The sequence below is a fragment of the Leptosomus discolor genome, chromosome 4 (assembly GCF_034619465.1).
Source record: "Leptosomus discolor isolate bLepDis1 chromosome 4, bLepDis1.hap2, whole genome shotgun sequence".
Lineage (NCBI taxonomy): Eukaryota > Metazoa > Chordata > Aves > Leptosomiformes > Leptosomidae > Leptosomus > Leptosomus discolor.
This window is the reverse complement of record NC_141394.1, coordinates 40,344,419-40,360,395: the sequence shown is the minus strand read 5'-3', so window position 1 is coordinate 40,360,395 and position 15,977 is coordinate 40,344,419. Positions and strand designations below refer to the sequence as shown.

At 37.3% G+C, this 15,977-nt stretch overlaps 1 protein-coding gene across 1 annotated transcript in view; it reads left to right on the top strand.

The window, feature by feature from the left end:
- The window catches only part of TLL1 (tolloid like 1), a 139,775-nt gene extending 124,573 nt beyond the window's left edge, over window positions 1-15,202 (top strand). Inside the window, exons 17-21 of the mRNA XM_086463938.1 lie at window positions 1,364-1,489; window positions 2,882-3,009; window positions 7,514-7,727; window positions 12,880-13,130; window positions 15,068-15,202. Of these exons, the coding sequence (XP_086320064.1) occupies window positions 1,364-1,489; window positions 2,882-3,009; window positions 7,514-7,727; window positions 12,880-13,130; window positions 15,068-15,202 (854 nt within the window). The remainder of the gene's footprint in view (window positions 1-1,363; window positions 1,490-2,881; window positions 3,010-7,513; window positions 7,728-12,879; window positions 13,131-15,067) is intronic.
- The last annotated feature ends 775 nt before the right edge of the window (window positions 15,203-15,977 follow it).

The window sequence follows — 15,977 nt, the reverse complement described above, 5'->3', positions numbered from 1 at the left end:
ATGACCATTAGTAAAGTCAGGGAAAAAATGTATGAGAGACTATGAAAAGAGCCTTAAATTACCCATACTGTCTTGTAATCTATAGAAATTCTTACTGTGCCTACTAAAGTCTGAAACATCACGTTACCTTGTTTGGAGATAACACTCACTGCTGCTTTCCAAAGTACCTGAGGCTGAAGGGGGTCAATGCGTTCCAGCCCTGCCACAACAGGACCTCTGGGATGACCACAATTTCTTTGCTCTTTTTCCTCCTTTCTTTTGCATGTTGAAATGACACATTTTGTAAGATACAGTTTCTTAATATGTCTGTGTGTTTATATATATATGTCTGTATAGGCATATGGTTTTATATCAGGATTTATATATATGTGTCTATACATATATATAGGTATATATATATGTGCATACATATGTACATGTATGTGTATATATATGTATATGTCAGGAGCAGTCTGCCTCTTTTAAATGGACCAGCCTCACCTAAAATGACAACAGCTGAATGACATAGAAGGGTGGCAGCTGAGGCCTCTTGCTAGAACGACAGCCTGTTAATCTAGTTTGGCTTTTGTCCATGCAATGAATTTGTAGCTGTTTAATGCAGGTCATGTTTCCTCCCCTACTCTCTGCTTTGCTTCTAACATACTAGAAGCTCTTTTGAAGGATTATATGTTAATAAACAGAACTGCATGCTATGTTGTAGATCTCCTTGAAATAACTAATGCCAATTGCTTTTTTATGTTTTTCAATTAAATATTTTTCATTTTGTCATGTTCTGAAATGTCCAGATTTGTTAAAAGTAAAGCACGCTGTCACTATGCTGGGGGAAAAAAAAATCAACTTGCTAAAAAAGTTTATGTTAAATCCTTCTTTTGTTACATGTTTAATGTGCAGAGCTTGAAACCTTGTTTGGCCTACACATTCCTTTCAACATGTCACCATTAAATTGTGGAGTTTGTGTGAAGTTGGAATACTTTATGTGTTGTCCGTAAATTACACTCCTATTTACTAAAATAAAGCTTTGGATGAGATATTTATGAAATCTTTACCAGCTTGACCACTTGAAAGAATAAATGGTGGTAACTGTCTTATCTCCTTAGTTTTAGCTTGTTTGTTCCTCTCCCCTAGGAATTACCTGTCATTTCCTAGAAAGATGAGACAGACTATTTGTTCCATGGTGCAAGGTTACAGGCTGAGCAATGAGTGACTAGAACTAAGGTACCAAGAAACTGCCATATTGAGAAGAGTGACTGTGCCTTAGCTTATTCTTTTCTGGACTCAAACACTGTGCTAAACCCTTTTCTTTTTGGTAATGAGGTCTACTGCTAGCTGTGATGCTTACCTGACCTTGTTGTGCATTTCTTAGACAAGGATGAGTGTTCGAAGGACAATGGTGGCTGCCAGCATGAGTGCATCAACACGGTAGGAAGCTACGTTTGCCAGTGCCGAAATGGATTTGTGCTACATGAAAACAAACATGACTGCAAGGAGGGTAAGTAGTAAGGTATTTGAACGGTTGATTATACAACTGTCTGCAGCTCTCCTTCCAAAGAAAAGAAAGGAAAGAAAAAGATCTTGGTAATGGGGGCTTAGACATCTGGACTTAAACACTCTACCATCCTCCCCTTTCCTGTCCCCTCCATCCCCAGCATTTGTGTGTGGCTGAGTTTGAGGTCCACAGGAATGCAGCTTATAAAACGTGGGATCATTGGCAGGGAGCGCTACTTTTAATAGTTCTATGAAGTGTAGAATGTTTAAAGCTGTGATAAAGTATTTATCTAATGCTGTATTAAACACAGGGATAGAGTTTCTGGAGAGAAGCCTGGTAAAGTTGTCGTTTGTTCCTGTCAGTAGCAATTAGTTTCCTTATGGTTAGGTTGAAACCCTATCTGCCTTTCCTGGTTTTATTTTAGAGCACATATTCAGACAATCTAAATTCCAGTCAAGTCCCTATGCATATTTCTTCCTATTTGCTGTCTCAAGGTGTGGCTACCTCCAAGAAAACAGTAGGCTTTGGGGCTTCAGAGGAATTTAGATTATCTGTAAATGAAGCTCAAATGTGCAACATCACATGAGCTGCTGCGATTTCTCAAGGCTGTATTCTAGCATGGGTTTAATTTGCAAGATGTGCCCTTCGTGAATCACTAGTATTTTCACTGGTGTTGGAATGACACTTGCCTGCTCTGGAAGATTCTTGTTGAATAATTCTCTGGTATTTATAAAGCAATTCCAGATAGTTTAAAAATTAAACACAAAAGCCAAAACTAGTTTCTTTCTTGCCGCCTTTGTTTTTTAGTTCTTTGTATTTATTCACAGAGATGCACTTCTAGTGATTCAGTTATGATGTGAATGACTAAGCTGTTCTTGGGACATACTCACAGTTTAGTCTTAGCTTTTCTCTGGTTGTATATATGACCCTAGAAACTGTGGTTTAGAATCAAAATGATTGCTCTGTAGCTGCAGTATTTAAATTAGCGAGGAGAAAAATAAATTGTTCAAGAAATATCATTTAAAGTTGGAGTAGAAAGATTTCTTCATATAGATTTTCATACTTACTTGTATGTAGAATGGGGGGAACAGCAAAATATTCTATTAAATTTTAATACTTATGTATATTCCTTTATCTTTTTTTTTAAAAAAAAAAAAAGCCATGTATTTTAATCAACAGTATATGTTTTACAACAATCAATAAAGCATGCTGGCTTAATTGTCATAAAGCTTGTGCTGAAGGGGAGGAACGTGATAGTGCACACTGAAGAACGTGATTAGCTATCTTTCTAAATGTCCTTTCCATTCAGTGGGTCCCCTGACAAAAAAGAGTGCTTTTCTGGCTACCTCTGAATGCAAACCCCCAGACTAACTGATGCTATCACTGTTGGCACAGCTGAGTGTGAACAGAAGATCCATAGTCCCAATGGCATCATCACGAGTCCCAACTGGCCTGACAAGTATCCCAGCAGAAAGGAGTGCACGTGGGAAATCAGTGCCACCCCTGGGCAGAGGGTCAAATTGGTGAGTTTTTGCCTACCCTTCTTTTCTCTCTTTTCTTCCACCATCCTGCTTCTCAAATGACTGCTCAGTGATACAAAACTGTTACTAAACTTTACTATCGGTTTGCAGCCCAGACGTAAACTGTTTTAAAATCCTGCTGACTCCTGTCCATCCCTGGCCAGCTGGGGCTACTCAATATCGTAGAGCTGTGAGTTTAAGTTCGTGGTGATTGTAAATACTCTGGACAGCAAAGGGCAGGAGTAATACTTTCCTCCTGTCAGACTTTACTGTGTCATTGTTGCAATTCATAAAATTTGCACAAAGTTTTGACAGATGTGGCAGAGGCCATTTACACAAACTCCAATATGTAGAATAAGCAAAATTATAAATTATGAACAGTCTTCTCCACACACCTTTTGCATTTCTGCTCTGTAGTTTTTGAGGAGGAAAAGAAGATACAAAAGACAAGAATCTGGACTTCTCATTTAAAAGTGGCTCCAAATGTTAACATAAATAGAAGAGCAGCCTAAGTAGACTTAAGTGACCTTTGTGTCCAGCTGGCTGAGGACAGTGCTGGTGGCTGAAGACAGTCTAGCATAGCCAAGGTTATGTAGCCTCTGTATGAAGCCAAAGGCACAAACCTGCCCAGGGGGGTTTTCTACTCTGAGCTCCTCCCCAGTGTTCCCTTCAGCCACAGTACTCAGGGGACAGCTGCAACAAAATCTGGTCTTACATATTTTAAAATCTGATAAATCAATTTAGCAAATATTTTGGAGCAAATAAACTTGAGAGATGTCTCTGCTTCAGAGAAGTAGAATAGCTGATATTGATTTGGGGATGAAAGGGATATTGTCATCTCATAACTGCTGACCTTAGCCAAAAACATAACCCCTGTTACTGGTGCTGGTGTGGGATCATGTACTGATGATCCCTGTTCACCAGAAGTAAAATGGTTAAACTGTTCTGGGAGTGTGGCGGTGTTGGAAAATGAGCAGTGTGCATGCACTTCCATTCAAAGGGTGAAAACCAGGTTTTTGATTCAGGTGGCCTTCCTACTGTCACTTGTAAGCAAGTGTTCTTCATCCTGGCTAAATAAACCAAAGCCAGCCAGACATGGGCGTGAACATGAGTATGTTACTGTAAAAGCTTTTTCAGTACTTTTAACCTCAGCAGGTAAAATTCCAGCATTCAAATTTCTTCAGTGAAATATGACATGGTGTGTTTTAAAAGAAATGGTTTTTAATTGGCTTTTGCCAATGGAATTGGAAAAGCGAGACAGAATTTTACTGGGTAGAATTTTCAAAAATACCTCCATGATTTACAGTCTGTAATCCACATTTCTGTACAAGCTAGTAGGATTAATCTACTAAATTATGTGTGTATAATACCTTTATAGTCTGTCTAGTACAGCAAGATGCCATATCATGAATATTAATACCATACTTCCACTATGGATAAATATTTTTTTTCTTGGACTTTCACTCTGTATTTGAGTTTACTCCTCACAGTTTACTTAGTCAAATTGAACAAGGAGAGAATTGACTTCATGGTAACAAACCACATGAATTGTGAGGCTGTGCTTCATTTTTTGAGGAGTGTGTGCACAGAAACTAATCTTTTGTTGTGATTGCTCTCACTCTGATAATCATTGAAAAGTCTCTTCCTGAAACGCCTGAAGTTAAGCATTTGGTGTAATTAAGAAGCTGATGAAAAAATGGATATGCATTTCAGAGTTTTTAAATGAAATGTGTAGATAAAGATGGCTTTGAAAATGTATGTAGTAGAAAGAGCAATTTTCATAAGCTAATCAGCCGGATGTTTATATGAGACAGGCTTAAGTGTCCCATTCAGGCAGCTATCCATAAGTGCCACCAACATATCTACCCAGTTGAGTGCTATAGATAGAAAGGGCTGGATGTTGAGAAGCTGTATGTAACATTTCTGTATACCATTCCCACTAATGAGACAATCAAAATGGGGACTGTAGTCCTGGTGGGGTAGGTATTCAAACTATATGTCCCAGGAAAACAGAGTGTGATTTAATTATACTACTAACTTTATTAAATCATCTGTGAACGCTGGTGGCATCAACTGTTCAGTTATGTTCAACTTTAAGGAAAGTTTGTGTTAGTTCTTTTCTTTCAAGCCTACTCTTAGTCCACTCCTGGGAGCTGACTGCTTTTAAAAAAAATGGAGATCATCTCTGAGTGTTTTGAAATATCAGGCATTTTGAGCTTTTAAGAGACTAAATATTAAGATTTGCATTTCCTTTAAAAAAAAATTATTTTGATTCTCTTTGTAATTGCTAGAATCAATTGCTAGACTCACAACAGACTTAGGACTTTTATTTGGTTGTTCTTTGTGGGACCCAGTATGACATGTACTGTCTCCCTGCAGGCTTAGGAATCCCAGTGACAAGTCAAATGTTAAAAATAATAGCTGTGCCTTACAGTTCATGGTGAGAAATGAACAAAACTGACATAATTTTCCTCTAAGAGAAAATGAAGTTCTGCAAGCCGCTCTTGGATCATATCTATTGCTCCCATTGATTCCAAGTTGGCTTGACTCAGTTCTATATTTAACTAACTCCCTTACAGTCAGTCTCTCAGCTTTCTGTTGTTTGGTTGTTGTTTTTTTTTTTTAATCCATCAGATTTTATTTGGATATAAATGACAACACGTACTTGGCATCATAAAAGTAGGATGGCTGACTACAATTTAAGAGCAGCAGGAGGGACTACTGTACAGCTGTTTTCACTGCTTCTGCAGTTTCAATCCCTTAATATAAAACCCCAAGCTTTCTTATGAAATGAACCTATGCACTGCCTCGTGCAACTCTTCACTTTTCACAAAACAAAAGTGTTATTCTGAATATTCTGGTTCTTTGGGCAAAAGACTTTGTTAGCTCTTTATATTTCCTTTAGGTGAGCTGTTAATATAAATTACCATCCAATTTCACGCTGGTTGAATGCCACAAGGGATTTGGTAGGTCAGATTTACTTTGGTGTACTAGGCAGAATGCGTAATTATGATATTTGCTTGATATTTGACAGTTCAGTTTTATTCCTTTTAATTATAGCTTCTTAATCATTACATGTTTGTTGGGCTTTTTTTTTTATAAAGTCAGCTATATGACTACTCATGGGAGCATTTATACTCAGTGCACTGTTTTCTGCTGTTTTGTTGAACAAAAGAGACTTTGAATTTCACCTTAGATTGTAGTAATTTGCAAAGTTGTACATGTATATTGCCTTCTCAGTGTTTACATGAGAAGAAATTACAGGATATTAAGCTTTAGGTTTCTTGTTGAAATTTAGCCCTGGTCAAAAAGTCCTATCTGAAATCTCTCAGATGTCCCCTTGAAGTAAATTTGTTGAGACCAGTCCAGTCTTGGAAGATACTCTTCCATATTTGAAAAGCTGGTATTAGTTGTATGTGTTTTAGCAGTTTCCATAGGGTATGGCATATACGTTTCAGAAGTAGCTTTTGTTGGATGCTCTGAGTTTGAGAAATCTAAATTCTAAAAGTTTTTAAAAGTAAGTTGGCCAGGCTCTGCTCCAAAGGACTTGCAATTTGTAAGTTTTAATAGACCTGAATTTGTTCTTACAAGCTGTCATGACCACTGAGAGAAACTGAGAATCCCTACGAGCTCAGAAACTAAGATAAATGTTTTTAAGTGTAGAAGAATCATCATAGAATTGAAAAGAAGTGAGGTTTGTGAGCTCCAGTTTGTGTTCAAACTATGGCAGCAATTTGGATTTTCTTGGGAGACCTGAAGACACCAAAGAGTCTGCTGAAGTTTTTTTAATAAACAATCAACATAACTTTGTTATTTTTCACAATGATTTTTGCTAGCAAAAATGTGGTCTTAACATGAAGGGTGCAGCCTGAAGTATTGTTAGTGTTGTAATAATAAAAAAATAGATCTCTAGACAATAGATTAGAAAATATAACTTTCATGCATAACCATTCATGTGTAAAGGCCATTCTCAAAGGCTTTAGCTGTGGTGTGAGGTAAGTTTAAAAGAAAAAAATGGGGGGGCGGTGGGCGGCATGCATTGTATTTTGCAGATGTTTCAATCCTCAACTATCTGAGGAACCAATAATTTCCAGCTTTCTGCTGTTTTGACTATTCTGTGAAATTTGGAACAATCCTGCAAACAATGCAAATTCAACAGAAAGGCCACTGCATTCTAAATTTAATATTCTCTTATGGATGACCTTTAAAGGTCCCTTCCAACCCAAAACATTCTAAGGTTCTATGATAGTCGCTGACTATAAAGATTCTAATCACTTTCTATATGAAAGATGATGCCCTCTTGAAGTTCACTGTCTTAATTGTTATTCCACTTTCTCAAAATCAGTATGTTATTCAAAGCGACAGGCTTGTAGGGACGGTAATGTTAAATCTGTCATCTTAACTACTTCTACTTTGTTTTCTGAAGTATAGTAACAGTACATATGTGCCATATAAGTACAGTAAATACAGTACTTCATTGAGTCATTTTGCTTTTTCTTTCCCCCAGACCTTCAATGACTTTGAGATAGAACAACATCAAGAATGTGCATATGACCACTTGGAAGTGTTTGATGGTGAAAATGAAAAATCACCAATTCTGGGACGCTTATGTGGCAATAAGATACCAGAGCCTCTTATTGCTACTGGAAACAAAATGTTTCTCCGTTTTATTTCTGATGCATCAGTTCAAAGAAAAGGCTTCCAAGCAACACACTCTACAGGTCAGAAAATCAGGATGTGCTTTACTAATAACTTCCCCTTTGTTCTTTAGTGGAAGATATTCAGGCATTTCTTTTATAGGAATGGGATGGTTAACAGATAAAACAATGTTAGAACTAAATCTAATTAAAACTTTGGAACAGTAGGAAAAGTCTGAGATTGCAGAAAGTAGTCTCTAATATTTTAGACCTTTCTTTCTCCTTCCCTCTCTCTCAGGTAAGCGATGAAAAGATTTTGAAACGAAGTCCGATAAGAAGATATTGGCATAGACGATCAAAGAGATATTTCTTAGGATTCATGCCATTAGTTTGTAAAAGATTCAGTAGATTTTTATTGTGTTTGTAATGGCAATATTTCACTGGGGTATGTGATGCACCTCTACTACTTTCCTGTTCTAACTTAAACAAAAGTCTGAGTTTTGTGTAAACAGCGATTACTTTCCTGTAAGAGAGCTGAAAATACAAGCCAAAGAAGAGAAACAATACTGAAGACTTTCTTAGGACTTTAAGAGTATAAACGCCTTCATATTTACCATTTAATTTTGTTCTTTGGCAGAAATCACTGAAATTGAAAATAGTATTTTGCGGTTGCAGTAACAGATACTTTGTGACATTTTCATAGTGTGTACGTTATTTTCCCGACGTTGCTTGGCTTACAGTGGCCCCTAGTGCTGAATCTCTGAACTTCCAGTGCCTGCTGTAAGACGCGGAGTTTCGAGGATATTTTTTTTTTTCTTTGTTTTCTTCTTCAGCTGTAATGTTTGTCTTTACTTTCCAAAGTTCGTTCTTATTCATCCAGTATTTGTCAATAAATATTAATGCAGAAAATATTTATAAATATCTGTGCTAGTAGATAAGGTTTACAGACATGTAGCAGTTCTTAATAGAAGAAAGGAGTCAAGGTCACTGTTAATATTATTTGATATTACCTAGAATATTTGTCAAGTTGATGTTCAGTGTTAGTATTTTATCTTTTTTTCCCTTCTGCTTTGTTAACAATAGTTCTAAAACTTTATTAATTTAATTTCCCTTTCAGAGAAAGACTGTAGGCAACAGTACATGAACTGTTCACTCTTCATGATCTGGGTCTGGAAAGAGAAAATTTTAGCTACCTGTAATTCAATTTGTTTGTTTTTTTTTTTTTGTGGAAAATCCTTTTTTACAAGCGTACCATTTTTTGCCTTCCCTACCGCAGTAACCCCTTCCCTTAGATGGAAAATTAGATAGAAATGGTAATAATTACTCATTTTTAAATTACCTCGGGGTAAATAGTTAAAGGTCAGAACTCTTGTTAGAAACAGGTGTCATAAAACTACTGTCTCATTTATTCCTCTCATTTTGCAAATTGGAGCACTTGCTATGTGAAAGAAATTAAAATGTATACACCCTAACTTCTAAAGATTGCTAGCTATGTTATGGCTTGCTGGATTTTTTCATAACTGCTGAGTTTTATGTGCCTTAACTGTAAAGACTTTCTTAGCATGTATAATAGTGCTTTTCTGAGAAAGTCTGAAGAATAAAATCTGCTCAGTTTTTAAGAATGTTGTAAAAACTATAGTTTACCTCCTTAAGAGAAGACATTTATTTCTGTCAACTGCTGTTGCACAAACTTTTGACTAAGCTGAATAGCATGTCACCAGCATGTGTTTGAATGGGAAACAACTCAGATCTTGGAGCTTTTTCATGCAGTCTTGAACCAAACATAGATGCTCTGTGGGAGTTTCACCTCTGTGCTTGGGACACACATGTGAATGAATAGATATCTAACAAGGATATAGACAGTGGATTGTGTTTCCTTATTTTATTTTTTCTAACAAATAATAATTATTCAATGGAAGTAGGCAAGGTTGCACTCAGTGCTGCATAGCTGTGCAGACAAACAGGGAGAGCTGAGGAAGCTGCTTCCTTCACTTCTGACCTGTTGGCAGAACTCACTCAGTAGAAGGACTTGTGTAATATAGCAGCAGTGAAAAAGTAACTGGATGCCCTGCCCAAAGGTGTCTGTGCTGCTACATTCCTGGCATCTCCATGATTTAATGGCCTCTTATTCTAGTAGATCCTGAGATGATGTTGATTTCCCTTCTGTGAAACTTTTTTGCTTGAAATACTATCCAAATTCCAAATTTTCATTGAATATTTCAAAAAATAGGATAAAACTGTAGCAGAAGAGGCAGAAAAGTTTCAAAAAATAGATCGGATAGAAAGGCTTTCCTGGGTGAAGCAAAACTTATGAAATGCTGGTTTTAAAGCACAACACAGTTTTAGAAAGAGATTCTGTTACATTTTCCACTCTCAGAAAAGGCATAATGCATCCAGAAGACATTTTTAAAAGTGCTCCTGACAGAACATTAAACATGATTGCTCAGGGAGTGATTTGGTTGCCCTAACACAGGCATCTAGTTCCCTTCTGGATGGCCTCATTTATGATGCATGGCCTCCAGCCGCTGTGGCAGGAGGCTGCAGGTCTGCTGGAGGTCCTGTTTCTGTCTGTGAACCCTGGGAGGATGTCTCTAACAAATTTGGGCATCTCAGATGTCACTCAGTTTACGATCCTGTGTCGCTTCCCAAATTACTGTAATTAAAGGTGGCAATGCTGAATCAAATTTATGATCTTGTTTCACTAATTCAGGTAGTGTAGGTTTAAGCTTTTCCCATCTGTCCAGCTTGTTAAACAGTCAAGAGACTACTGCTTGATTTGGTCTTATGTTTGCAAGAAGCCTAAAAGTCCCTAGAAAGGGGGGTTTTGTTCCTTACCTGATCTAGAAAAAAGTCTTTCACCTAAAGCTGTCAGAACAACGGCACTTTACAAGTTAGACTTATTTCTTTACTGTCAGATGTGTATGTCATACCTACAGCAGAGCAGACAGACCTGCGCAGTGGAGAGCACAATGGGTGGTGCAGCTAGGTTAGTTCTGGTACCAAGGCTAAGCGAGCGGTGCTGTGTGGCACTGTTCTGTTCTGTGCAGACCCATCACAGACTATCTGACACGTCCTAAGGCAGTGCCACATTGTGCAGGCTGGATGTAGACTACATCTTAGTAACTGATGAAATTTAGTAACTTAGAAACTACAAACTACTCCTTAAGAAATTGAAAATTTGACTTGCAATTTCTAAAATCAAGACTTTATCCTAAAATGTAAGGCTATATTCTGTGGAAGAAGGGCAGGAGAATGGTAATTGCGATTTTCTGCAGTTGTTGGTATGGCTACAACTTTCCTTTAAGCTCCTGTCCACTGTAGCAAGCAGAGGGAAAAAATGCAGACAGTTCATTAAACACTTTCCTTCTTAGCAGCTGTTCCATGTCTGAGGCAAGGAGATGTACTTAATGCTGGCAACAGTCCAGTCAAAAAAAAAAAAATAGTAGTACATAAAATCAAGAATAGTAAAAAAAAAAAGGGAAAATCAATATATTAGAATACCAATGAGAAATAACTGTTTGAGCTATCTCATTTGACACATTTTCTTTATCACGTGCTCCTATCTTTAAAAGCAAAAAAAATTTTGAAATTTCAGATTGAACAACAGACCATGCATAATGGATTACTCTACTTACATAATTTGTATTTCCTGGTTTGAGTCCTTCATTTCCTTATTAAGAAAAAATACACACTTTTTAAAAAATATGGATTTGCTCATTGCTGTCATTAATTCCCAGCTGAAATAGACTCCTCACGATATAACATTGCAATTGGTCGTGTTTAGTGTGGGCGGGGTCCATGACACTGAAGTCAAATTCAAAATATGTCTTCACCAAAGCTTAGAAATGTTTGAATTTTGCAATTTGTTTCAGATTGTTATAAAATGATCAATTTATAATATCTACATGTGATCAAAATGCAGATAATTTATCAGTTCGTTTCTTTATAAAAATTGAATCTAAACTTGTGAAATTCAGGTTTTTGTTCAAGCTAATTTGCACTTGGTGTTTTTGTGGGTGCTGTAAGGAGTGGTTTGTTCTTGATGGGAAACCAAAACTGAATTATGCTGTTTTCGTTGAAATCTTTGTACCTGTAGAGTAAAAAATCCTCCACCCATGTCTTGGAAGCATAATCAAAAATGTGGGTTTTTTTCTTTAAGTACAATTTTCCATCTGTTGTTGGTTGCATTGTAATAGCACTTTTAACTGGCAAATGCATAATGCCTATATATTTAAGTTACTGTAGAAGCTGAATTCACTGGCTATTTAGGATAGAATATAAGTTTTAATTATAGTTCCTGGAAATATTTAGAAGAGGTGAAGTACTAGCTACTGGTTTTGGGGGGGGTGTTTGTGGGGTGTTTTTTTTTTTGTTTCAAAGCATTTTCAGCAATTTCTTTTCTACAGCAAACTGGCTAAAGAACAGCTTATTTGACTATAGAGTGAAGTTGATTCATATTTAAATTATGAAATTTTTGAGCAGTTATTAACAAACTCTAAAGCCCTACATACATTTTGCTACTGTGTACAAATAGAGATTTATACTGAAATAATGGCTTTGCCATAAGGCAAGGATCTCCTGCTCAACACTTGCCTCAAGAGCAGGCTTTCAGCTACAAGACTTTCTCTGGTAGTAGCAACTTTCTCCCAGCCACTCTCTTTTGCAAGGACCTGTTCATGTCCATGAACTACACAGCAAACAAGCTAGAGAGCTTGGCAGTGGCGTTCACTGTTGAGCTGGCTCTCCAGGCACTGCATGGTTAAAGCTAACATTCCTATGAAACAAAAGACACTTGCACTTGATCACTCGATCCTCCCCTGCCACTTGCAAATGGTGTCGTTAACCCATGTTGAAACACTGTCACCACTGAAATGTGAATTCCCCGCTTACAGCACTTGCCTTGCTGGCACATCTCAAGTGCCTTCCCAAAGAACTTCCTACCGCTTGAACAACGTTCCTTATAACTTTAGTGTTCCTTGTCTCTTTGTCTTTCACTTGAAAATTATGAAATATGCTCAACTCTTTGTAGTTATATTATTTATATGGGAAAAACTCAGAATGATGGATTTGTAATCATACTGGATAGTACTTCACTCTACACCTTGTTTGATTGACCTGCTTGTTGCAAAAAAAAAAAATGCACTCAGCCTGAATAAAGCTGAGCATCTGTGAAAAGAAAATGCTAATTTACACTGAATAAGCTTCTTCGTCCTTCCCCCCCCTCCCCCCCATTTAGAGTGTGGTGGTCGACTGAAAGCTGAAGCCAAGCCCAGAGATCTGTACTCGCATGCTCAGTTTGGTGACAACAACTATCCGGTTCAGGCGGACTGCGACTGGCTCCTGGTGGCAGACCGTGGCTATAGAGTTGAGTTAATGTTTCAGACTTTCGAGGTTGAAGAAGAGGCAGATTGTGGTTACGATTACATGGAGCTTTTTGATGGTCATGATAAGACAGCTGTGAGACTTGGTCGATTTTGTGGATCTGGGGTAAGTAACCAGGTACTAAACTTTCTATTTCCACAACAAAAAGAATGAGAAACACAGGGCAGAGGAAGAAAAGGGTCAAGAAGGGATGAGGTTCTGTTAGTACACCTTATAATAAAGATACTAGATATATTTTTTTTTAATATAAATTTGAAGGCTTGTAGTACAAGTATTCCCTTGAAATATTTTCGACAATAGTCTTATGTAGTTTTTGACCAAAGTATTGTAATGTTATGTTAAGCTTTAGGTAGCTGACAGTGAAGTGTTTATAAGCATCCAGAAAAAAAGTTAGCAGCTTTTTCCCTTACAGAGAGAGAAATGCACCAATGTTGAAAATTATCACTCTAAATTTCTTTCAAATTGAATGAAGAAGCCACATTTTACAGGGGGGAGGGGTGCTTGAGAGGCATTTATAATATGCTCATCTACTAGTTAAATCTGATTTCAGGAAAATATTGCTCCTAAAGTATGTGACTAATATGGACCTTGAGAAAGCCTGACCGATATGCATCTCTGACATGTTTTGACTGTGAGGCTTGGAGGAAATTGGCCAGGTGACGTCCTGAAAAGGATGTGTCCTATTTCTTCTTTTAGACTTGCATGGTTCTGTTGGCTGCCTGCCTTGTGAAAGCTGGTGCAAAGATCCTACAAGTCCTCATCAATTCTTTATGTATGTGCAAGTGCAAGTGCATTTTCATACATACACCTAGATAAAAGACAAAAGATTGAGACTCTACATGAGATGATAGGAGCTCTTAATTAATCATCGGTCACTTTTTTGATTCAGCCACAGTGCTGAGTCAAACATCTGTCATTCGGATGAATTACCTGTAAGCTGACTTAAATCCTTTTAGGGCATTTTTGGAACACTTAAAGATGCAGGAAAGGTGCTACCACTGAACTGTAAGCATTATATTCTAGGGGAAATGCTACAACTGAACCCACCATCCACTAATTTACACAAAACAATACTTTTCTGTGCAAGTTGCCATGTTTTACAATTAGGAGGGGAGCAAACTGCAGAATGCTTCAGCCTTGGGATGAAATTATTTTGGGGGGGACTGGGGGGTGGTGGTGGGGTGGTCGCGGTTTGTTGTTGGTTTGGTTTGGTTCAGTTCTGGTAAGATATGGATGAATGGCTTCAGAGGCCACATAGGAGAGACAGAATTAAATAGAAAAGTTATTGAAAGCAAATTAATCCAAACTGAAGTGGGAAAAGGGACTATTAGTATATCTTACCACCTTCTTAACCTCAGGAAAAGGACTTGGTAGTTTAGCTGGTAATAAAACAGGCCATCTATGAGGGCTATGAAGAGTAAGGTGGAAAACAGGTACTGGAGTCTGTTGTTTATCTAAATTTTTGAGTATTGTGTATGGTCCTGACGGTCACTTACATGACTCCAACAGAATTATAGAAGACATCTGGGAAGGACAAAAGAACAAGGAACTTTGTTTTCTTTGTCTCATAAGAAAAGATTGCAGGGATACTCCATACAATTTGGAGAAGTTAAATCAGATTCAGAAAGTTTGATGCCACATTTATGTAGCTTGTGCGAAAAGATGCTTTTCAGGCTGAGAGCTCAAGATTGAAAGAGTGCACATTAATACAAAAGCAAAAAGTTATAGTAGATAATTTTAAAACTTCTTCCAGCAGATAAAAAAAAAAAAATCAGACATCACTAGTTAAGCTGACCTTCAGCTTTTAGGAGTTTAGGTTGTCATTTCCTCAGTCTGGCTTAAAATTTCCTCGCCTGTGGTTGCGAGCTGAATGAGATAGAAGTATTCTGCCTGATGATGTTAGATGACACTGTGTGAGACCCAGTGGAATTACATGACAAGGCATAACAGGAATAGAGAAATATCCATGATAAAAAAGTGTGAATAAAGGGGATAAATACACAGAGTGGACAGATAATTTATTTTTTATTCATCTGTTTTAGCCACCAGAAGAAATTTATTCAGCAGGAGAAGCTCTTTTACTTCACTTTCACACTGATGATACGATCAACAAGAAAGGATTTCATATACGATACAGAAGTATAAAATATCCAGATAGTGTGCACACCAAAAAATAACACAAGAACCTCTATGCCAGAAAAGGAGAGTGAGAAAGAAAGAACGCACAGTGGAAAGGAAGGCAGGCATGTCTTTTTTTTTTTTAAACTGAAGTTATTAGCACAAATTTTTTATATGAGTTCAGTTGAAATGACAACTTAAAAGACCAGAGACTGAAACAAAATAATAAAAAAATGGAAAAAATCACCTGTCCCAGTGGAATAGTCAAGATGATGATGTGCAGGCTCCATATTTGACTGTCTCTGCAAAGCTTGTGAAAGGACTTTGCATGCAGGGAGAATAAAAGCTTTTGTTCATGGTTTGACATTTCTCATAGATGCGTGCAGATTCAATCAGTTGCATTCAGGGGAAGTGACCCTGCAGACTGTTCTTCCTTCTGACAGTTGTGTGATGTCCAGGAGGAAAAAAGCTCTTTCAGGTCACACACTCAAAATACTGTCCTTCTGTCTAGTTGCTTTGACTTTGTATCCTGCATATGGTGTATACAAGGACTTGAAAGAGGATATGAAATGGGAAGGTCTTCCTGTGTTGTTCTGTATTTTTTACAAATTCATCTATCATATCAGGTTATCAGTGTTTTGAAACTGGAAAATCCTAATTCTGAAACAACTGATCTTTAGAGTATTTTGTTTTACTAATAACTGAGAAGTCTGAACTGTTACATTGGTCATCACTAGTTGACCAATCACTAGTTGGCTGAATTTAGACGATGTAAGCATCTGAAAATGTTTAGTTACTGGTTAAGTAAGCTATCTCTGATGATGTGCTCTTATA